We start from the raw sequence: 25,455 nt of genomic DNA, 5'->3' as shown, positions 1-25,455 counted from the left end.
TAACCTGCATATAAAAGAGCCTAATAGTGTCACAACTGATAACCCCAGAGTGCTGCCTATTTGCTTCACTGCCATCAGACCTTACCGCAGAACTGGACAAATCCCTGTTTGCAAGTAACCAATGTTATTTAAAAAAAAAAAAAAAAAACCCCCACAAAAGTGGGATATAACATGTGTAAGTCTCTCCTAGTGTTGCCGTCTGTTCTTTCTCTGGCCCTGTTCAAGGTGGTGGTTATTCTTGGTTCAGATGATTGGCTCCCAAATTCTGCAACAATTTGTCCATCCCTACCTTACAAAGTGCATGCTTATCTCAAAAGAACTCTATACCATTCCAATTTAAAATATTGCTGCAGAAGAAAATCGTTTCGTTAAATGGCTTTGTATTAAAAAAATAAGCATCAATAAAAGAATGTTATTTTCCTAGACATTCAATTTTTTTTTTAACCTAGTCCAAGCCAAGAAAGTGTTTGGTGAGGGCTTAAAACACATCAATCCGTTTGCTCAAAATGCACAGATTTTGTATCCTATATCTGGTCTGTCTCTTATCCACTTTAAAAATCACAAATATTAAGACATAAGGAGCACTGAACACAACTGTTTTAACAAGTATTTCCAAAATGGTCTGTGGCACAGGTCATACTGCGAGTGTAGAGGATAAAGAAATATACTTGTGAAAAGTGAGAGGCAGCTGGAGGGCTAGGGGAACATGCAACAATAGTTAGATTCCATATAAATAACTCTCCCCAGTAAAGAAAAAAAATATATAGAGATGTATGTATGCAAGTCACTCAGATCCACAGTCTGATAGGCACTTTTAATGACAGCTGGGAGGTGGAAAACAGACCCCTCCACCAACGTCTTCACAGCGGAAAAACACCTTTGGAACAGCTTCTTTCAAGACTCCATTTCATCAGGGTCCAGTGGTGGGGGTACAAAGCAAAGTAATTCTTCATATGTTAAAGCTAGTAGTGGAAACAAAAAGGTAAAGAATTATTACTCATTTATAAATCCTTTTCTCTTTGGTTGTCCATATTGGCATCAACAAGAAGACTGTCACCTCTCAATTACAGACAAGCAATTTAATACTTCACCCACTCCCTATTAAATGAGGTTCTATAAAAATCTTGACTTCACCCATAAAAATCTTTGCTTCACCTCCTTCCAAATTTCACACTTGGTCTTTTTATGTGGAGTAGGTATCAGGGAACAGGGAGGTTTGAGAAGTGGCAAGGTCAAGGTCAACCCTTAAGATTTTTACAAGAAAAGATGTGCAGGGAAAAAAAGTGGCATCTGCATGTTAATGTAGTTCAGAAGGCAGGCTCTGAATTCTGTGACACAGCAGTGCCCATCAACAGGAAAATGTGAATAAGTTTCATAGAATTCAAGGAAGTAAATGTGTGGGGATCTTTACAAGGCAAGTCTACAAACTTTAAAATCATTCAACGTAATAGGGGTAGAATGTGGAAATATAGGATATTCTATTTTGACCATAGATACACTTAAAGTTCTGTTCAGTCAGTAAGTAATTTTGAAGCGATAGGGAGTAACTGGATTTTTGTCTTACCGCAAAAGCCTTTTTTCTGATGTTCATTGACGGACACAGCTCCATATCTTCTTGACCCTTGGGTTTATGCTGCCCCCTACAGGAGTAGGACACTAGGCAGAAAAAAGTTTGGACTACGCCTATAGGACAGTCCCAGGGGGTATACTCCCACTTCCTGCTATAGGTCTTCAGTTTTGTAACAGTGTCCGAAGAACATATAAACCAACTCAATAGAGGGGCAGGTGCTGTGTCAGTCAATGATAAGAGAAAAAGATTTTACGGTAAGACAAAAATCTTTTTTCTTTTGTTCATTGACGGACACAGCTGCATATCTTCTTGACCCTTGGGACGTCCCAAAGCAATGTCAACATGAGGGGTGGGAAGAACACCGCAATAAACACACTTCCCAAAGGCTAAACTTAGCCAACCAGGTACAACAGGAGCTCAACCAGGAACAACTGGAGCTCACCAGACAAAAAAGTACACCCTCAAAGAGGACTAATCCTCTCCAACAGCGGCCTGCAAAACCTTACGGCAAAAGGCAGCATCCGCAGATGCCAACACATCCACCTTATAAAATTTTGTGAAAGTATGCACGGACGACCAAGTGGCCGCCTTGCAAACCTACACCACCGATGAGGGAAGGCCCAAGAGGCACTAAGCTCCCACGTAGAATGCGTTAACAGGGAAAGGAGGATCCCGACCCTTAACAGGCCGTCTGTCTAATCCATCTGGAAATGGTCACAGCAGACACAGCAAGCCCCTTTCGGGGTCAATCCGAAAGGACGAATAGGGAATCCTATTTTCAACGCCTCAGTCGCCGCCAGGTACACCCTGATCGCCCGAACCACATCTAAAAAATGCAAGGCAATCTCTTTAGGGTGCTTAGGCTTAAGACAAGGAAGGCAGCACAATGTCTTCTTTTAAATGTAAACCAGAGACGACCTTAGGAAGGAACGACTGGCAGGGACGAAGCACCACTTTGTCTCTGTGAACCACCAGGTAAGGTGAACGACAAGACAATGCAGCAAACTCTGACACCCTGCGCACAGAAGTATTAACAACCAAGAAGGCTATCTTCTGCCACAAAGTAAGCAGAGGAAGCTTACAAATGTTTTCAAAAGGTTTCTGGTTCTCAGACTGTCTCTATCCCGGGACTCTCACTTGGCATCCACTAATGGCTAAGCCTTGCTGCCCACTACGACCGGGGTGGTCGACATAACACTGTAGAAATAAACAAAAAGAAGGGCCCACCAGCCTAGCGCATTATCCTCAGTAGGCTTTTATTGATAAAAATATTAAAAATGGCTACTCACAAACATGCGATGTAAACCAGCATATCAACTCCATCAAACAACGTCCATGATGTTGGAGTCCAATGTCTCGTTAAGGTGAATGGCTAACGCGTTTCGAGGCAATGCCTCCTCCTCAGAGCCTAAGGGCCATGACTGAACCCTTGGTGTGTGTGTATATATATATATATATATATATATATATATATATATATATATATATATATATATATATATATATATATATATATATATATATATATATATAGTAGAAAGAGCCTCCAAATGACCCTTAAGATTAGGGGAGGAAATACCTCCCCTGTGGGTGTGGCCACACAATTATCTTTGACCAAAGCTTAATACATACAGATACCAATGCAATATAATCAATCTCATGTATATAGGTACTACACTCCCACCTCAATAGCTGCTTGCCAATAACATACATGAATATTGCAACAATAACATATCCATATCAAACCATAAAATCATCCACACATATGCATTCCAAAACCTGAGGGAAAGAGATTGAACGCCAGCCAATACCAGTTAATCCATAACCCACCATGAAAAATCCAGATGCCCAATATCATACTATTTCACATCTGAGCTGTGTGGAGGGACAATGGTTTTCTGTTGCCCAGGGACAGAGAAAGTTAGGACAACTAGTTGTTGGTAAGATTATATCCAGCCAGAATACAAAATGCTTTTACCTTTGCCGATTGTGTTTATGCTTCCCGATTGTGTTTATGCTTCACACAATATGGAATGGTATCTTCCGCCCGTGTCATCATATCGGGCGGTGGAACGCACGCCGCCGCACCCGGAAGGGCCGTGCTTTCCAGAGTGACATAGGTGGAAGCTGCATCACTTCCGACCTACATCTCACACTCCATCAGGATTGAACATCTGGATGTCCTCTTCTGAGGAAGAGGCACTGCCTCGAAACGCCTTAGCCATTCACCTTAACGAGACATTGGACTCCAACATCATGGACATTGTTTGATGGAGTTGATATGCTGCTTTACATTGCATGTTTATGAGTAGCCATTTTTAATATTTTTATCAATAAAAGCCTACTGAGGATAGTGCGCTAGGCTGGTGCGCCCTTCTTTTTGTTTATGTCTACAGAGTATGGAACTGGGCAAAAGGAACTGCCTCAAAAAGGTGGAGACCATCAGACCCAGCACTTGCATGCATGTCCCGAGAGAGGACCGCTGGCTGGACAAAAGGAGCAGAATCGCATCCTTCAACTTCTGGAGTTTCTCCTCCGGAAGAAACACCCGGGCTGAGGCAGAATCCAGGGTCATGCCCAGGTAGTCCAATTTGGTGGACAGGGCCAGAGCAGATTTTTTGAAATTCAGTTTCCACCCGAACTCTTGCAAAGTTTGCACCGTGTCCAGATTATCTTGTAAGGCATTTGGAAACTCTGCTCGCAGAAGGTGGTCGCCCAGGTACCCTAATGTTGAAATCCCCTTCTGCCGTAGCAGTGCTAACACTGGAGCCAAAACTTTTGTGAACACCTGAGGAGCCGAGTCGAGACCAAAGGGTAACGCCACAAATTGGTAGTGCTCCTCGCCCACGGCAAAGGGAAGGAAACGCTGATGCCCGACATATTGGGATATAAAAGGTAAGCGTCCTTGATGTCAATAGAGGCCAGAAAATCCCCTTGATGAAGGGATGCCACTACTGTGCGAGCAGTTCAAGGCCTTGAGGTCCAGGATTGGACGGACCTTGCTTTCCATCCTGGGAACAGTAAATGGGTTTGAATAAAACCCCTGAAAGCATTCTGATTCTGAAACCCCTTGCGAGCGCAGATCCTGTACCCCCCCCAGAAGACCTCGTAGGCGATCTGGGGACAAGCACAGGTTGGAAGGGAAGAAGCTTGCCGGTGGCAAGGACTGAAACTCTTGTAACCGGACCGAATCAAGTTGTGGGCCCATTTGTATCAAATCAAGGAGGCCCATGAATCCGGAAAGAAGCGAAGACCCCCCCCCCCACCCAAGATACAGGTGAGGGCGCGCCTTCAGGCAGAAGTGGGCCTGTCTGCAGTCCCAGAGGAACCCCCTCTCGGCTTACTAGGCCAGGGCCTCTTGGAACCCCCTGTGGGGTTACGGACAGATTTTGACCCCTGGTCCCTAGATCCCAAGGGACGAAAGAACCGCTTATGAGCTGCGAAGAAAGCCACGTTTGTGACGAGACTCTCTGCTCCTGGTAGTCTGTGGATGCAGAGTACTCTTACCTCCTGTTAGTACTCTGCATCCACAGACTAACAGGAGGTAAAGAGTACTCTGCATCCACAGACTCTACCTCCTGTAAGACCCTTAATGATTGCCTCCTTGGAAGCTCCAAACAGGCAGTCTCCTACAAAGGGAAGATCAGTCAGTACCTTCTTGGAAGCCTGGTCTGCAGGCCATTATTTTAGCCATATCATGCGGCGAAGAGTCACTGCAGTCACGAACACCCTGCAAGCTAAGGGGGCCGCATCCACTAAGCAATAGCATGTAATGTCAAGCTGCAGCTGCCAAAGCCGTCAGAATATTAGCATGCATAAGGAAGGGGATATATTCCAGAGATACAGCTATAATCCTGCCACTTTAGAAAACCCTGGTCTGCCTACATCTGGAGTATTCTGTTCCATTCTGGTCACCAATCCTTAGAAGGAATGTTCTTAAACTGGAGAGAGTCCAAAGAAGGGCAACTAAACTAATTAGGGGATTGGAGGGCCTTAATTATGAGAAGTGATTACAAGCACTTCATTTATTCTCCCTGGAGAGGAGACGCCTGAGAGGGGACATGATAGCGAATTACAAATACCTCAATGGTGATCCCAGCATAGGAAAAAACAATTTAGTCTCAAGGAGTGTACGAGGACACATGGCCACACAATAAGATTAGAGAGGCAGTTTAACCTTAAGCTGCGTAAGGGGTTTTTAACTGTAAGGGCGGTGAGAATGTGGAACTCTCTTTCACAATTGGTGGTAGCTGCAAAGAGTATGGCTACTTTTAAAAGACTCTTGGACGTGCATCTCACAGATCGCAACATTCAGGGCACCGGGAAATGATCACGTCACTGACACGTGCACACACAAGCGTGCGCACACACATGTTGAACTGGACTGTTGTCTTCATTAAACCTCAACTACTATGTAACTATCCAGAGTGGAATCACAGATATACTTTAACCCCTGGACCAATTAAAAAAAAAAAAAAGAAAAACAGAGTGGCGCCACCTAAGTGGTATTAAAAGCAGTCCTTTATGAACATAAAATGGTAATGCACTCACATGGGTACATGGGAAACAGGCTTTACAACAAAGATCATCCGAACCCGCTGCAGGGGAGGCAGGAGAGGTGAAGACAGCCCTGGGTCCTGGCTGTGTCAGTGGCTTCTGGCACCCTCGTATCCTAGCGGTGTCTCAGCTTCTCCCTCGTCAGATCCGGCGGAAACGGGGTGATGCTAGCGTTTGGGCCATGCTTGCCCCTTCGTTAGGCATTGCCTGTTGAGCACAAGGAGCTGCTAGTAAATAGCCAAGGCGGGAACCAAAGCCAGCATCATCCGTCTTCATGGTGATGGGGGAGCTGCTCAGATGCTGGCATGGGACACAGCGGGATTTGTGTACATGACCCGCTGTGTCCCACGCCAGCGTCTGAGCCGCTCCCCCATCACCATGACGACGGGTGATGCTGGCGTTGGCTCCCACCTTCGCTATTAAACTTGCAGCTCCCTGTGGTCACCAGGCAACGCCTGACAAAGGGGCACGCATGCCCTGAACGCTAGCACAGCCCCGTTTCCACCGGATCTGAAGAGGGAGAAGCGGAGACGCCCCTAGGTTACCAGGAAGTGCCAAAAGCCACTGACACAGCCAGGACCCAGGGCTGTCTTCACCTCTCCTGCAGCGGATCGGATGATCTTTGTTGTAAAGTCTGTTTCCCCACTTACCCATGTGAGTGCATTACCATTTTATGTTCATAAAGGACTGCTTTTAACACTACACTTAGGTGGCGCTGCTCTGTTTTTCTTTTTCTTTTTGCTTGTCTACCATTCATAGAGTCACCTTCTAGCTCTGGTAGAACTGACGGCCACCCAGCCATCCACCTCCAAAAGACTTTATCCTATAGACTGTATCAACATACAGCAGTGTTCGTTCTATACTGTAGGTTTAATAGCGCTGGTCTATAATCTGTTTCCCTGGACCAACTAGTCTGCCAGGTCAGGAGGAGGTTGTCCCCCTTTCCAAATCCTGGCGCAGGAGCTTAGCCATTCCGTTAAGGTCTGGGAAACCAAGGTTATTGCAAACACCGGCCGCAAAATGGAACCGGCCATGGTAAAAAGGTATCAGACCATAGATTCAGCGCTCTTGTCAAGAGTCCTTAAAAGGACAGTGTCCTCCACCAGGAGAAGGGTGGCTTTATTCAACCTGGAAACCTGAGAATCCACCACAGGTGGTACGGTCAGTTTTTTCAACAGGGACTCTTCAAAGGGATACCTTCGAGTGAAACGCTTAGGTACCCTGACAGTGCGTTTTGGGGAACTCTGACTTGCGAAAATGCTTTTGAAATAGGCGGGAAAGGGGAATACCTTTGCCGCCTTTAGAGGTTCTGCGGGTACCAAATTGCACCTGCGCAGCTGACAGCAGTAGCTGGGTCCTCCAATATTAAAGTTTACTGCACTGATACAATCAGTGCATCCACTAGCACTTTTTCATAGGTTGCTGTAGTGGAAGAGGACTCATCCTTACTATCAGAGCACTCCGGGTGCGTGGACGCAGACCCAGTAGGAGGACTCGCGTCCGCCGATTCAACCTCAAAATCCGAGGATGCTTTTTGCTCGTCCTAGTTTGGAAAGCCATATCTACCTTGGACACTAGTGACTGCAGGTCTGCTGTCATAGCAGAAAGAGGACTGGGAGTTAGGCGTGGGCGAATGGGGGGGTGGTCGACAGAGGGACCCCGATAGTGAGGGGTAGCGTTATGTGGGAAGGGAGGGCACTCGGGGGGGGGGGGGGGGCCCGACAAACCCAGGGAGGAGCCCAAGTCCACTTCGAAAAACTACCCAGAGGGGTTAGGGAACCTACTCAGCACACCTTGGGACCGGACGGGCACTGCTCCAGGCAGACCACTGCACCATCTTGGAATGGGGGTGCTGCGGGCCAGAGGCTCGTTGCAACTCAGGTCAACATTAGGGCTATACGTCCTCGCGAGGCGTTTAACTTCAGTCCAGCGGGGCAGTCACCGCCAACCTAGCGCGGAGCTAAGGTCGGGTAGCGCTCACTGACCAAACTGGGAATACTAAGGATCTAGGATATCCAGTGAGTCACCCAGTCTGGCAGTTGATTGTAATTCTCACAGGAACAGAAAGTAAAAGAAAAAAAAAAGTCAGTTAAAAAAGGAAAAAATGCTAGGAACAGAGATCCCAGCAAGGAACTGGGTCCTTACTCCTGACTAGCTAGATAAAAACTGAAGACCTATAGCAGGAAGTGGGAGTATACCCCAAGACTGCCCTATAGGCGTAGTCAAACTTTTTTCGCCTAGTGTCCAATCTTGTAGGGGGCAGCATAAGCCCAAGGGTCCAGAAGATATGGAGCTGTGTCCTTCAACGAACGAAAGAAAAAAAGGGACTTTAAATGTAGGGGCAGCATTGCTTCTCTTTTATAGGCTTTTGACCATTACCAGGTAGCAGCCTTACACGCTTGATCATCATAAGCTTGATGTTGAATAGCCTAAGCACTGACACTCCTGGTGTAATAGGCCTTACAACTTGGTTGAAATAGGTGCAATGACCCCTTAGGACAGAAGCCTTTCCGGGGTCGCAAATAAAACCGCTCTTTTTGAAGATCCCAAGAAACCCTTGAGCAGTAAACCCAGGAGGAGGAAAGCAGTGGAACTTCAGCTTGTAGTCTCTGGACGACGCTGCAGACCAAGTTGCATGAGACTGAGTCCAGTCAGCCGCAAAGGCGAAAAGACATCCCCCCCATCCATGCGAGTTGGGCACCCCTAAACTGTGAAGATATTCCTCTGGAACCAGAAGATTTAGGGGTCCAGTTCTTCTAATGTAACTGGGAAGTAGGCTTTTGCTTACAGGCAGGGGGGCTGATTGCTTACAAAAAAAACTCTTCATGGAAATGGAAGGCTGTACTGGGTTTTGAAAAGGGCTAAAAACAAACCCACAACTGCTACCGTTAATCGAAAAACTAAATGAAAGAATGAATCATTCCTTAGTTCCCCCCCTCCCTGTATAGGAGGAGGAATTGGAGGGCCCCTCCCTCTATTGTAGGAGGAATGGGAGGGCTTATTAATGTAAAGACTAGCACTGTGATTGGTCATCACCAGGTACAGAACTGCTATACAGTTAAAGCTTGGATTGTGAGCATAATTCGTTCTGGAAACAGGTTTGAAATCCAAAGCACTCTTATATCAAAGCAAATTTACCAATAAGAAATAATGGAAACTCAGAGGATTCGTTCCACAACCATTTATTCATACGTTTTTCAGTTTATAGTCCATATAAAAAGATTATAGCAATGTGATAGGCTGTGTAACCATAAAATGTCTATTCACAAATGGCAGTCTCCACAAGGGGATTAGAAGCAAAATCTAGCAGGAGCTACAGAGTAAAAAAGAGAAGAGAGGTGCCCCTAAGTGTAGCAATATGATTACATTTAATGAAGTTTAAACATTTAGCAACTTACGTGGTTAATGATTAAAACAAACACTTGTAAGTATGCAGGCATCCGGGGTAAAGCTGTCCACATAAACCATCCTCCGCACCGCCGGCTCTCACCGCTGGCATTCTGCAGTCGTGACCATGAAGACTCCCCTGCAGTAGAGCAATCTGAAAGCGAGGCTTGAAGCACTCATGGAGCGCAGCGTGGAAGGGATGATGTAGATGGCAGTGTGGAGGACGGTCTATGTGGACAGCTTTACACCAGATGTCTGCATACTTACAAGTGTTTGTTTTAATCATTAACCACGTAAGTTGCTAAATGTTTAAACTTCATTAAATGTAATCATATTGCTACACTTAGGGGCACCTCTCTTCTCTTTTATACTCAGTTCTGACATGATGCTACTTGTATATCAAGTCAAAATGTATTTATATTATTATTGTACACACACACACACACACACACACACACAGCCTTGAAAAAGTATTCATATCCCTTGAAATTTTCCACATTGTCATGTTACAACCAAAAACATAAAATGTATTTTATTGGGATTTTATTTAATTGACCAACACAAAGTGGCACATAATTGTGACGTAGAAGGAAAATGATAAAGGATTTTCAATATTTTTTTACAAATAAAATATGTGAAAAGTGTGGGGGGGGCATTTGTATTCACCCCTGAGTCAATACTCACCTTTCCCTGCAATTACAGCTGCAAGTTTTTGGGGATGTCTCTACCAGCTTTGTACATCTAGAGAGTGAAATGTTCGACCATTCTTCTTTGCAAAATAGCTCAAGCTCTGTCAGATTGGATGGAGAGCGTCTGTAAACAGCAATTTTCAATTGGATTTAGGTCTGGACTTTGATTGGGCCATTCCAACATGAATATGCTTTGATCTAAACCTTTCCATTGTAGCTCTGGCTGTATGTTTAGGGTCTTTGTCCTGCTGGAAGGTGAACCTTCGCCCCAGTCTCAAGTCTTTTGCAGACTCTAACAGGTTTTCTTCTAAGATTGCCCTGTATTTGACTCCATCTTCCCATCAACCCTGACCGGCTTCCCTGTCCCTGCTGAAGAAAAGCATCCCCACAACTTGATGCTGCCACCATCATGTTTCACGATGGGGATGGTATGTTCAGGGTGATGTGCAGTGTTAGTTTTCCCTCATACATAGCGTTTTGCTTTTAGGCCAAAAAGTTAATTTTTGGTCTCACCTCACCAGCGCACCTTCTTACACATGGCTTCTCGCAAACTGCAAACGGCACTTCTTTTGGCTTTCTTTCAACAATGGCTTTCTTCTTGCCACTCTTACATAAAGGCCAAATGTGTAGAGTGCACGACTAAAAGTTGTCCTGTGGACAGATTCTCCCACTTGAGCTGTGAATCTCTGTAGCTCCTCCAGAGTTACCATGGGCCTCTTGGCTGCTTCTTTGACTAATGCTCTCCTTGCCCGGCCTGTCAGTTTAGGTGGATGGCCATGTCTTGGTAGGTTTGCAGTTGTGCCATACGCTTTCCCTTTTTGGATGATGGATTGAACAGTGCTCGGTGAGATGTTCAAAGCATGGGATTGTTTTTTCGTAACCTAACCCAGTTTTAAACTTTTTTAAAAGCAAATAGTTATATAGTTAGGTTGAAAAAAAGACACATCTGGTTCAACCAACCAACCAACCAACCAAAAAAAAAAAACCAGTATTGAAAACCCAACCACACAATCCCATATACACAATCAGATACCCGCAAGAAAACCCCAGCAAAGCATGATCCAATTTGCTACAGCAGGGGAAAAAAAAATCCTTCCTGATCCCCTGAGAGGCAATCGGGTATTCCTGGATCAACTTTTCCACAACTTTATCCCTGACCTGTCTGGCGTGTTCCTTGGCCTTCATGATGCTGTTTGTTCACTAAGGTTCTCCAACAAACCTCAGGGCTTCACAGAACAGCTGTATTTATACTGAGATTACATTACACACAGGTGGACTCTAGTGACTTCTGAAGGTAATTGGTTCCGCTAAATTTTAGTTAGGGGTATCAGAGTAAAGGAGGCTGAATACAAATGCACGCTACACTTTTCACATATCTGTTAAAATATTTGTAAACAGTTTTATCATTTTCCTTCCACTTCACAATTATGTGCCACTTTATGTTGGTCTATCACATAAAATCCTGATCAAATACATTTACGTTTTTGGTTGTAACATGACAAAAAGGAAAATTTCAAAGGGGTATGAATACTTTTACAAGGCACTGTGTGCAAACACACTATATATATATATATATTTGAGGGTTCTAAGTAATTTTCTAGCAAAAAAAAAAATGGGGATTTTTGACTTACCGTAAAATACATTTCTCTGAGGCAGAAAAAAAAAAAAAAGTCTGGCTAGTCCCAGGGTGTATACTCCCTCTCTCTGCTACAGGCACTCAGTTTAGCTACAAGCAGAGGCAGAAGAAAAACAACACCACAGAGGGGGGGTGCAGTGTCCGTCAATGAACATCAGAGAAATGGATTTTACGTTAAGTCAAAAATCCCATTCTTTCATTCACTGAAGGACACAGCTTCAGATCTTTATACTCGTTGGGACGTTCCAAAGCAGTGTTAAACATGAGGGGTGGGAACAGCAAAAATATTTCCAAGGCTAAACAGTAGCCAACAAGGCAATAGAAGCTCACCTGAAAAAAACAATACACCCTCCAAGAGGATCAGGTCCTCTCAACAGAAGCCTGTAAAACCTTGTGGCCAAAAGAAGCATCCGCAGATGCCAACACATCCACTTTATAAAACTTTGTAAAAGTGTGCACCGACGACCAGGTGGCCACCTTGCAAACCTGCGTCACTGACGCCGGATGACAAAAAGCCCAGGAGGCACTAAGCGCCCTTGTAGAGTGTGTCTTGACAGGGAAAGGAGTAACCTGATCCCTTATTTGAATAGGCCTGAATCACTGTCTGTCTGATCCATCTGGAAATGGTCGCAGAGGAAGCTGACAAACCTTTATGAGGTCCATCCGTGAGCACAAAGTCTGACTTCCTGAAAGACTCCGTAGCTGCCACGTACACCCTAATTTCCCGGACCACATCCAAGGCATGCAAGGCAGTTTCCTTTGGATGTTCATGCCTGGGACACAGGGAAGGCAACACAATGTCTACATTCAAATGAAAATCAAACGTTTGAAAGGAACGAAGGGGGAAGGGGGAAGGGGAGAGAACCACCTTCTCTCTGTGAATCACCAGGTAAGGGGAGCGACAGGATAACGCCGCCGGTTCCAATACCCTGCACGCAGAGGTGATAGCCACTAAGAAGGCCACTGTTCCGTGAAAAATCCATACCCGTGAGAAAACCATACCCTCGTCACTTCCGGTTCCGCTACGGAGGGTATGGATTTCTCACGGTAGTTACACTTGCGGCGCTTACATTAAAACAGCTCATCTGAAACGTAAATCATCTCCGCTCTTCGCCCTGTCACTGCCCTCATCTCCGGTAATAAATATAAAAGCGGATCACGGAGCCGCGATCGCCGTCACATTTACATCTCATACACCCACCGCCGCTTTTATATTTATTACCGGAGATGAGGGCAGTGACAGGGCGAAGAGCGGAGATGATTTACGTTTCAGATGAGCTGTTTTAATGTAAGCGCCGCAAGTATAACATTAGACACAGTGCCGTGAGAATTTCATGCCCACCGAGCATGCGCACTTGTCTAATTCTTTAATGTTCAATCACGTATCCGGGGCTCTGAGCATGCGCACTGCTGCGCTGCTCAGCTGTTTCAGCCCGGAAGTGACGAGGGTATGGTTTCTCCACGGGGTATGGTTTTTTAACGTTACAGCCACCTTCTGGGACAGCGTAAGCAGGGGAGTCTCCTGAATATTTTCCAAGAGAGGCTTCTGGAGAGCTGAAAGCACCAAATTAAGATCCCAAGGTGGAAACAGAGCCCGCACTGGAGGAACCAAATGTCGGACAACCTGAAGAAAGGTACGCACCAGGGAAAGTGTGGCCAAAGGTCATTAATAGAAGACCGCCAAAGCTGACATCTGGCCCTTGATTGTACTCCAGTCCAATTTCTGTTCAACACCCCATTGAAGGAAGGTTAAGATCCAAGCCACAGAGAAGGAGCGAGGAGGAAACCCAAGTGACTCAAACCGCGCAATGTATGTCTTTTCCACGTACGATGGTAGATCTTCCTAGAGGTAGATTTCCTAGCTTTCAACAGTGTAGGAATCACAGAATAAACCCTTATCCTTCAGCACATGGCATTCAACAGCCAAGCCGTCAAAGCCGACTAAAGCAGGATGGAAGATCGGCCCTGGGGAGAACAGATCCTCCCTGAGAGGAAGTTGCCAAGGAACATCGGCGACCAGATCGGCATATCAAACCCTGCGAGGCCAGTCCAGAGCCACTAAGATGACTGGAATACCCTCTGCCTCGATCCTGTGTAGAAGTCTTCGCAGAAGCTTGAGAGGAGGGAAGGCGTAAATCAGACGATACCACCAGGGCGTTTGTGGCGTCCACCAGAGGATCCCTTGACAGAGCCACCAACCTCTGCACCTTTCTGTTGAGCCGAGATGCCAACAGATCCACCTCGGGGGTGCCCCACCGAGGACACAACTGATGAAACACCTCCGGATGAAGGGCCCACTCCCCTTGGTCCAATGTCTGCCGACTGAGGTAAACCGCCTGCAAATTTTTCACCCCGGGAATGTGTATGGTGCAGAGGGCTGGAAGGAACCCACCTTAGAATGCCGGCTACCTCTAGAGCTGCCAGGACACTTCTTGTGCCCCTTTGGTGATTGACATAAGCCACGGCATTGTCTGATTGAATGCGCACTGGACAACCCTGAAGGCGATCTGTCCAAAGGTCCAAACACAGTCTGATCGCTCGGAGTTCCAAGACATTGATCGGTAGTATGGACTCTTCCAGCGTCCAGATGCCCTGAGCAGAATGTTTTCAGAGGATGCCTCCCCAGCCGGACAGGCTGGCATCCGTGGTGACCACTGTAATACAAGGAGGAAGGATTTGCTCAGCCGAAGCGCCGGTGAACGAAGCATCCACATCAGGGACTTCTTTCGTTCCCTCTTTCGTTCCCTGACTGATTGTCTAGAGACTGTGGAGTCTTGTCCCATTTTGGTCAGAATCTACCTTTGCAGGGACCTCATATGGAACTGTGCAAACGGAACTACCTTGAAGGTAGACCCCATCAGGCCCAGCACCCGCATGCAAGTTCAGAGGGATGACCATCTGCTGGACAGCAGGAGATGAATTGCAACCTGCAACTTCTGGAGTTTGTCCAGAGGAAGGAGCACTCTGGCCAAGGCCAAGTCCAGAGTAAGATTTGTAAACATTCATTTATAGTGGCTCAGTTAAATAAATTGTGCAGAAAAAAACAAGGGACTCCAGGACCACCATCAGTGCATGGATGGAAGATTGGGACCCGAGAGCCCCGCATCCCCAGAGAGGGGATCAGGAGGGGAAATGTGCTCCAAAGACCCCATGAGTCACCAGGGGGACCCCACAAAAAAGTGTAACTGTTAAGGGACAACCCCTACTAAGCTGGCAGCACCACCGGGTCGCAAGGTACAAAGCACCAAGCGATCCTCAGCAGAGAGGGAGAGGACCCCACCAGACTCACTACCCACAGAAACAGGCACCTGCAGCCACCAGGCGAATCTGCACTACATATACAGCATTTAGGAAGTAAAATGATCCAGGAATCAGCACCAAGGGGATAAAGGGTTCCCACCACTGAAATCGGCCCCCACAGGGCTCCATTGTCACGGCCCCCGCCATTTCCAAAAGCAAACTACAAGAAAATGGCCGCCGGACTACACAAACATGGCCATGTATAGAAACACACAGGCTACAACAAAACGGTGGACCCGCGTGGAGACCAGGCCTCAAGGACTGATCCAGGCAGAACGGGGGGCCCTGGCCCCAAACAGGTTCAACCCCCCCTCCGCACAATCGATAGTCCGGTCACCAGCGGCGCACCCCTCCAGCCCCCATCAATAGTTAGCGCCCTGCTCCCATGCCAGGAAAGTGGCCAAACAGCCCCAGTGTGGAGGGGAGTGGGGCAAGATGAGGGACTTGACAAGGGAGGTAACTGCGGGAAGGAAGGGGGTCCGACTGTCGTTAGGAGAGGCCCACATCCACCCCGGGGGGGGGGGGGGGGGGACAGCTACTCACCATACGCTGCAACTCGGGCCGAGACACGTTCGTATGCAATCTCGCGAGGCATTTAACTCACAGGCCAGACCAGTGGGGCTTTGTCGTGGCCGACCTAGCGCGGAGCTGAGGTCTGCGCGCGCGCAGTGGCCAGACTTGGGTGACCACTGGATCTAGATTATCCAGCCCATCGCCCAGTCCGGCAGTTGATTGTAGATCTCACAGGAAAAAATCAAGGAGAACATTTTTTTGCCATGACCAAAGATCCCAGCAAGGAAGTGGGTCCTTACTCATGACTAGGCAGAAAAAAAAAACAGTGGCTATAGCAGAGAGAGGGAGTATACCCCCCTGGGACTGCCTATGGGTGTAGCCAGAAGTCTTTTCTGCCTAGTGTCCTACTCCTGTAGGGGGTAGTATAACCCAATGGTTATGAATATCAGGAGCTGTGTCCGTCAATGAACGAAAGAAAGTAGATTTTTACATGTAGAAGCGAAGTGTCAGAATAAGCTTGGAAAGAAGATGGTAGTTAAGTGGTTAAAGAAAAAAAATAAAAAACAGACCACATGATAAATTCTATTCCAGTAAATATACTAAATTGCTGATTTAAAATAGAATTTGTGTTTTTGTTTACATGCATTTCCTGCAAATCATTTTATAGAAGCTACACCTCAAACTTAATTTTGAATTCCATAAAATATATAAATAGCATGCTAAATATAATGTTGACACGCCTTTGCTGACATGCATTCAAGTGAATCCACTGTTCACCTGTCACAAAAGATCAGTTCTGCTACCAAGACACTGTGCAGTGTGTTTCGACAGCTGAACCCTTATACTGAATTGAAATTTGGCAGAAGAGTGACAGTTGACAAAAAAAAAACAAAAAAAAAAAAAAAAAACACCACACACACACACAAACACACGTAGGGCCAAAATCAAAAGGCCACCATTATAAATATGGATGGACACAGCCTGTTGACAATATTAAACCAGATTCATTAAAGTTGTGCTCTATGGCAATGTTAATAAAACTCAAAGCTAGAGCAAGAAACTCATTCTATAGGTAGGGACTACAAAAATTAGTACTTAAGGGTGGAGATCTAGTAAGGGTAGCCAAAGATATATCCCTAATGGGTTCAAAGAGAGGTGGCCTTCAACATTAAAAAGTACCAAATCACACAGAGCAATGTCTGGGGGGGGGGGGGGGGAAACAATTGTTGACTTGCTGCAATGAAGACCTTTCACCAGCGTGTGCAATGCCAAATGGCCAACCATGGATTCAGGCCCGATTAAATTGAGCATACACCCCACAGTCTACTGGTGAGGACTACCTTTTACCACTCTCACCAGTCAAGCCTTTCCGGTAATGTGGATTTTTTAGCTCTTAAAAGCATAGGGATGACCGGAATCAGCCAAGTCCCCATCTCTCAGGACTTCTGCTTCAATAGCCAAGCCATCAAAGCCAGCAACTGAAAAACAGGATGGAACACCAGACCCCAAATACAGTAGATTCAGACTGCCTGATAACACTCGCCAGAAGCCAGTTTTCCTTGGCCAGTATGGTACCATAAGAATCATTGAAATGCCTTCAGACTTGGTCTGAAAGCAGATGAGAAAGTTTTAAAGGAGGAAAGACATAACAGGGAGAACTGATCCCATGGGGTCACCAGTGCATCCACTGTGAAGGTCCTAAAATTCAGAGACCAAGACATCAACTTCCCCCTTAATGGTTATATCTTGACAAAAGGAGATCCATGTCCTGCATTTCCCACCTCTGGCAAATGTCCTGAAATTATTCCAGGACAAATTCTGGTGAAGAGGGTGTTGGGGGTCACTTGCGATCCTAACTGACCATATTTGTTTTAAAATCTGACCCATAAAGGCAAAAATGGATGCTACAAATCCTCCTAGGAAGGCAACAAAAATATCTGAGAAGGGGAGTGTGTCAGAGAGGAGACTGCTGTGAATTCTAACAGAGGCTGATTCCCCAAGGGGGTTTTTAACAACCCATCCAGCCCCCATTCTAAGTTAGGGCCCTGGTTCCCTGTTCCTGGCGTTCCTAGGTCTGCCATAGAGCGTATACTCACTGTGACAAGGAATTGAGGACAACCTAATATTGCTAGACTGTTACATTGCACCACTATGCAATATTTAACCGGAGGTATGACTACAACAGAAATGCAAATATATAAAAAGTGCATGACAAAAGAGTTGCAGAGAGTCATGTCCACTGTATCTACCCCCTCTGCCTCATATGAAATACAATAAATGCCCCATGCCTGGCCATGAATAACAAAAGGCAATTCCATTTTTGACTGGGGATATGCAGCCAGGAAGGCTACAAATGGGCCATTTTATTCCATTTTTGGCTGGGTATATGCATCTAGGAAGGATAAGGGTGGGCAAAAAACATGCTGAATTTCAAGCAGCCTTGGTGTGGGAGAAGGAAATGGCTGCACTATGCTTGAAAAAAGATAATGCAGTCTAAACTTGACTTCTTACAAATCCCTTTATACACGGCTCTATTAAGAAATTTGATGCATAGGAAGGCCAAATCTGGGCAGTTGCAATACATAGCGGCTTGCATACCAAAAACCCTAAAGACCTTGATTGGGAATGGGAAAGGTATATTGTACACTTACTTTTCCATTCTTCTATATCAAGCTCCCGACTTTCAAAACTTTGGTCATATGGCTCAGCTATAGGTTCATCATCTGGGTCATGGTACTGAGCAAAATAGGGGTGGGCTAGAGCTTCTGCTGCAGTAATCCTTTTGTCTGTGTCTAAAACAAGCATCTTCTCCAAAAGGTCTACAGCTGACAAGATTGGAAAGAAAATGTAATCCAGGATTTAGTTACAACTAACTTGAAAAGCTTTAAAACACAACAGTAAATACATGATATGAGGTTAATACACTTATTTTCCAAAAGTTTATCTGACGAAAACTGAAGCTAAGCAGTATGACTGAAGTGATCACAGATCACCACTGATTTCAGAAAACAATATAATACTTTCTAAGGGTTAACTTACACAAAATACTAAAAGTTTATACAAAACCAAAAATGTATTATATTGCAGCTTGCTAGTCCTTGGCCCTGGTGGCTCCATTCATTTTTCCAAACTTCTTTTGCTTTCTTCTCACCTGAAAATCATTAACCACTTTAGCCCCGGAGGATTTTCCTGCTTAACGTCCAGGCCACTTTTTGCAACTTGGCACTGCGCGACTTTGACAATTGCGCGGTCATGCAACGCCATTCCCAAACTAAATTTACGTCCTTTTTTCCCCACAAATAGAGCTTTCTTTTGGTGGCATTTGATCACCTCTGCGCTTTTCATTTTTTGCGATAATAAAAAAAAGAGCGAAAATTTTGCGAAAAAATTGACATTTTCTACTTTGACAGTTAAAAAACATCCACTATATTTAATTTTTGTCATATATTTAGGCCAAAATGTATTAAGCTACAGGTCTTTGACAAAAAAATTCTCAATGAGCGTATTTTTAACCGCTTTAAGACCGGGCGATTTTACCCCATTCCTGACCAGGCTATATTTTGCGATTCAGCACTGCGTTACTTTAACGGACAATTGCGCGGTTGTGAGACGCTGTACCAAAACTAAATTTATGTCCTTTTTTCCCCCCACAAATAGAGCTTTCTTTTCTTTTGATCGTATTTGATCACCTGTGCGATTTTTAATTTTTGAAAAAAAGGAGCGACAATGTAAAAAAAAAAAAAACAAACAATATTTTTTACATTATGATATATAACATTCCCCCCCAAAAAAAAAAATTTATAAATCAAAAATTTTTTAACATTTTAGGCCAATTTGTTTTCTGCTACATATTTTTGGTAAAAAAAAAAAAAAAAAAATCACAATAAGCGTATTTTGATTGGTTTGTGCAAAAGGTATTGCGTTTGCTAACTACGGAAAAGATTTGTAATTTTTATTGTTTATTTTTTTTTTTTTTATTAGTAATGGCGGCGATCTGCGATATTTTTTGCAGGACTGCGACATTGCGGCGGACAGATCGGACCCCTAACTGACATTGACACTTTTGGGGGAACCAGTGACATTAATACAGTAATCAGTGCTATAAATATGCACGGTTACTGTAATAATGACACTGGCAGGGAAGGGGTTAACACTGTTGGTAATCAAGGGGTTAAATGTATGCCTCGTGCTTACTGACGTGTGTGGGGGGAGGGGGTTGTGTGACAGACACAGATCGCAGGTTCAGCTATGCTGAATCCTGTAAAATGTCACGGTCTGTCAGAGAGGAGATCCACCCGCTTTGTTTACACAAGCGGGCAGATTTCCTCACTCGATCCCTGACAATCGGGGAAGAGCAGCGGTGATCACCGCCTCTCCTCCCCTGGCCCGACTCCCGCTGTGTCTGAATACAGCAGGAGCGAGCCTCCAGCGGCGCGTGCGCGGCACCGAGAGAGGGGAGAATCTGGTGACGTAGGTCTACGTCGCCAGACCTTAACGAGCCACTTTGCCGCAGTACTGTCAATGTGAGCAGTCAGAAAGTGGTTAATACTACACATGTTCCTGGGTGGCTACGTCACTCCTTCACTGTGTTTATATAGAGGAAGCCATGGTTGTCACCCTAGGCTGCTCTCCTCAGGTGGACTATAAACATTCTGTATCCCTTCATTTCCATTACATTTTTTACTTTTGTGTTTAATACCGCTGTAGTTAAAGTAGTTGTAAAAACTGGATTTTTGTAAGAACCTACCATAAAATCTTTTTCTCTTAAGTTCGACAGACGCAGCTCCATCCTCTACTAGTAGGATTATGCTCCTTCCATCAGGAATAGGCACAAGGCAGCCGAAAAGCTTAATCACACCTATGGGGGCTGTCCCTGCAGGCATAACCCCTCACAATCTGCTATCATTAATCAGTTTAGTTGTAAACAGTGTTTAGAAAACAAAAAACCCCATACACTTCGAAGTAGAGGGGCGGGTGCTGCGTCTTGTCACTGAACTTCAGAGAAAAAAGGATTTTACAAAAGAATATTTATCATACAAAAATCCAGTTTTCTCTATCATTCGACAGACGCAGCTCCATCTTCATTACTAGTAGGGATGTTTCAAAGCAGTATATTTATGAGGGGTGGGAAGACAACGCAAAAAAAGTAAGTCCCCCCAAAGGCTAAACGTAGCCAATCAAGTAATGGAACTCAACCAAGAACAACCGAAGCTCTCCCAGAACAAAATTTGCAGCTGGCAGCACTAGAAATTACCAAATCTACTTGGATATCAAATTTTGCAAAAAAAAACCTGCAATCTCTGGCTGAGACTGGAAACCAGGAGGTCCCGCAATCACTCCCAGGTGGTCTGCAGGTGAAATTTTATCCTGGGACTCCAAGTTATGTAATAAAAATTTAGGGTACTGTCCCTTTAAGACCACGAAAAACATTGTCCCACCGCTAACACTGCGGGCACTAAATGCCCGATAATTACATAAAAGCAGAGCAGATAAGGAAAAAAAAACTTTACCAGACAACAAGAAGCTGCCAGCACGATCAGTGTACTGACTGAACAGGAAGAGAAAACTCTGCCTCCATGTGTAAAAAGCCATGCCGCAAACATGTCCAGCCCATGGACCTCAAAAACATGGCCACTCATACATTCTCAATGGGGAATTATATAAAATGGCTACCCATGCAATCTTAAACGGGAATGCAGAAATCATGAACCACAGCAAAATTGCAGCCCTCTCGGGAAGCCATGCGGTTTCCAGGACCCCCAAAAGGGGTCCCAGAACAATAGGCATCTAAAGGTCCCTGACCAGGGACCCACACAGGACCATCCACCCCCCCCCCCACACAAGCGTCATAGCGGTCGCGTTATTAACGCCCCCCCCAGGTAAAAACCTGCTTGGGGTGGGGGAATGTTGAGGGGAATACCAGACTAGTCCTCCAAGGTGCTAGGGAACCGATGGAGCCCCTAAGGTCCGACCATTCCAGAGAGGGGCCCATGAACAACCCAAGAGCGCCAGGGGTTTTGGGGGGGCAACATTTACTCACCATACCACGGTACTAGGTGGGCGCCATCAACTCCCACTCAGGATGGGGGTGGTGTCAGCCAAGGGGAAGCTGCAACTCAGGGCGTTCCAGGACGTGTGCGCCCCTGCGAGACTGTCCACTGCAGGCTCGTCCCCCATCCATTGGGACACTGTCGTGGCGAGGCCTAGTTCTGGACTATAACCTGCTCACGCTCGATGGCCAGACTGGGAGACCTTAAGGATATAGATTATCCAGCGCGAAAAGCAAACCCAGCTGTTGCTTGTAGTTCCTCTGGATCTTGGTCCTCAGGAACTAACTAGTGCAAAAATAAAAATAACAAACTTTCCCTGTTACAGCTAAGACCGAAGTTCCAGCAGGGCTAGGTCCTATTCTTAACACTAGGCAAAACAAACGTATTAATGATAGCAGAGTGTGAGGGGTTATGCTTGCAGGTACAGCCCCCATAGGTGTGGTTAAACTTTTTGCCTGCCTAGTGCCTATTCTGATGGGAGGAGCATAAGCCTACTAGTAATGAAGATGGAGCTGCGTCTGTCGAACTATAGAGAAAGCATTTTTTTTTACCGCACCAGCAGGGGACCCAAAAGAGGATTGGGGCTGCTCTGTGCAGAACCATTGCACAGCGCAAGGAAGTGTAGCAGGTTTCTAATTTACAAAAAAAAAAAAAAAAAAAAAAAAACACACACACTTTACAATCCCTTTAGTCATAATCTCTATGGAGCTTATTCACATCACACATTGCAAGCAAGTAGGTTTTTATGGCAGAAGAGACTATATCTCTTACCGTAAAAAGCTCTTTCCTTGCCTGCTATTTTTTCCTAACTGTACACCGACAAAGGTTCATGCGCCTTTAGCGAACTTTGCATCATCAGCTCCCCCCGCACATCACTGTTGGCATGGTTGGCAGGACTATTACTGCACTGCTTTTTTGTGCTCAGAGCAGCGAATGTTTAACTAAGGTCTGTAATGATAATACAATGTAATTTTTTATTTTTTTGGGGAAATTACCCTATTTAATAACTCCTAGTTAACCTCAGTTATCCCTTATTAACCTCCCTGGCGGTATGATTATGTCAGGAATTACATACCAAAAGCGGTACAATTGTTTTTATGGAAATTTGGCGTTATGTATTATAGGCCTACAATTCTTAGTAATTACTGACTTAAACCTGACCAAAACAAGACTAGTAGACATTCCAGATGTGATAAATTTGAAACACAAACGCATGAATTATAATCGAATCAATAATATTATTTTATTATTTAATATATAATATATATAATAAAATTATATTATTGATTAGATTATAATTCATGCATTATATATTATATATAGATATATGTGTGTATATATATATATATATATATATATAATATATAACGCATTAATTATAATTGAATCAATAATATAATTTTATATGTGTGTGTGTGTGTGTGTGTGTGTGTGTGTGTGTGTGTGTGTGTGTGTGTGTGTGTGTGTGTATATATATATATATATATATATATATATATATATATATATATATATAATTATATATATATATATATAATATAAAATGTGTTTTGTGTTTTGTGCAACGTTTTTTTATTTTTTTTTTTAATTTCCCTCCCTAGTTCCGCTCCCATGCAGCATTGCTGCTGCAGGGAACGGAACTAGGAAGTGATCAGACCGACGGAGGGACGGAGGAGCGGCGGGACTCTCGGCTGGCGATCTCAGCAATGAGAGATCATCGCTGGATCGCCAGGATAAGGTAAGAGAACACCGCTGCGCTCTCTGCAATCCACCCCGAGCGTGACTCGGGGTTACCGATCCTGCAATGAAAAATCAACCCCGAGTCACGCTCGGGATTACCGCCTAGGAGGTTAAAGGGTTGGTTGGCTCACCATTGATGGTTTAAAAAAAAAAAATAAAAAAATTACACAGTAGATGCAGTATCAAAAGTGGACTTTACTGCGGGATTTTTTTTTTTTTTAAACGAAGTACAGCATCTAGGGGCTCAGTCATACCATACGTGAATGGAAACTGATGGGAAAACCGATATTAGTTTCCATGCGCGTCAGTTTTGTGCCCTATTCACACCAATGTTGATGTCACGTCTATGCAGGAAAAAATCCCCAAGTGTTACCAGTGCTATAGTGTGAAAAGGGCACAGAGAACAATGGTTTCTGTTGTCCGCTTGCAGAACATGTGCAGAAAAAAATGGATTTTTGTAAGATCTTACCGTAAAATCCTTTTCTCTTAAGCTCATTGACAGACGTAGTCTTCTTGATTCTCAAGAGCTGGGTTATGTTGTCTCCGCAGGAGTAGGACTAGGCAGAAAGACAAAACGTTCTGGCTCCACCTTAGGGGCAGTCCCTGAGGGTATATCCTCCCTCTCTCTGCTACAGGGAATCAGTTCTGTTTTAAAGCAGTACAGAGAATTTAACCCAACCCAACTCAATGATAGAGGGGCGGGTACTACGTCTGTCAATGAGCTTAAGAGAAAAGGATTTTACGGTAAGATCTTACAAAAATCCATTTTTCTCTATCGCTCATTGACAGACGTAGTCTTCTTGATTCTCAAGAGCTGGGACATCCAGAAGCAGTGCCACAAATGAGGGGTGGGATTGACAAAATCAAATCCAATCTAGAAGGCCCAACTGGTGCCAAACTAGAAGTTTTAAAGGCTCATTATAAACAAAGAATGAGACTAAAGAAAAAACCCTCGAGGTAGACCACTGGTCTCCTCAAATTGCGGCCTGCAAAACCTTGCGGCCAAACGAGGCATCAGACGATGCCATTACATCAACTTTATAATGTTTAGTAAAGGTATGCACCGACGACCAGGTAGCCGCTTTGCACACCTGGACCACTGACGCCTGATGGCGAAAGGCCCATGACGCACTAAGTGCCCGAGTGGAGTGCGCCTTAACAGGGAACGTGGGCTCCCGACCCTTAATAGAATAAGCCTGTACTACCGTCTGTCTGATCCATCTGGAAATGGTCGCGGCAGATGCAGGCAACCCCTTTTTGGGTCCATCTGGGATCACAAAAAGTGAATCAGTCTTGCGAAACGAGTCTGTCGTTTTCAAGTATACCCTGATCGCCCGGACCACATCCAAGGAGTGTAAAGCAAACTCCCGAGGATGACTGGGCTTAGGACACAGGGAAGGTAATACAATTTCTTCATTCAGATGAAATTCTGAGACCACATTTGGTAGGAAGGATGGATTCGGACGAAGAACCACCTTATCTCTATGAACCACCAGATATGGTGAACGACAAGATAATGCGGCCAGTTCTGACACCCTGCGTGCAGAAGTAATAGCCACCAAGAAGGCCACCTTCTGGGACAACGTGGGTAGAGGAATCTCCCTAATATCTTCAAAGGGAGGTTTCTGAAGAACCGACAACACTAAATTAAGATCCCAGGGGGGTAACGGCGCGTGCACTTGCGGAGCCAGATGTCGCACCCCCTGGATGAAGTTCCGCACCAAGGAATGAGTAGCCAAAGGCTTCTGAAAGAAGATGGCTAATGCTGAGACCTGACCCTTGATAGTACTCAAGGCCAGTTTCTGCTCAACCCCTTGTTGCAGAAAAGCCAATATTCGACTAATCGAATAAGACCGAGGACGGAACCCCAAAGGTTCACACCATGCAATGTAGGACTTCCATGTGCGATGATAAATCTTTCTGGAAGTCGCTTTCCTTGCTTCAACTAGAGTAGGAATAACTGAAGCTGACAAACCTTTGTCCTTCAGCACCTGGGTCTCAATAGCCAGGCCG

At 45.0% G+C, this 25,455-nt stretch overlaps 1 protein-coding gene across 2 annotated transcripts in view; it reads right to left on the bottom strand.

The window, feature by feature from the left end:
* Positions 1–232: 232 nt before the first annotated feature.
* The window catches only part of LOC309546965 (mitogen-activated protein kinase 14), a 158,335-nt gene continuing 133,112 nt past the window's right edge, over positions 233–25,455 (bottom strand). For both annotated transcript variants that reach the window (XM_082246728.1, XM_082246729.1), the window contains exons 11-12: positions 18,304–18,477; positions 233–962 (exon numbers count right to left, since the gene is read on the bottom strand). In XM_082246728.1, the coding sequence (XP_082102854.1) occupies positions 895–962; positions 18,304–18,477 (242 nt within the window). In that variant the 3' untranslated portion in view covers positions 233–894. The remainder of the gene's footprint in view (positions 963–18,303; positions 18,478–25,455) is intronic.

The sequence above is a fragment of the Pelophylax lessonae genome (genome assembly GCF_965119305.1).
Source record: "Pelophylax lessonae genome assembly, chromosome: 2".
Lineage (NCBI taxonomy): Eukaryota > Metazoa > Chordata > Amphibia > Anura > Ranidae > Pelophylax > Pelophylax lessonae.
Note: the sequence above shows the minus strand (reverse complement) of the source record. Positions and strands in the feature narration are given on the sequence as shown.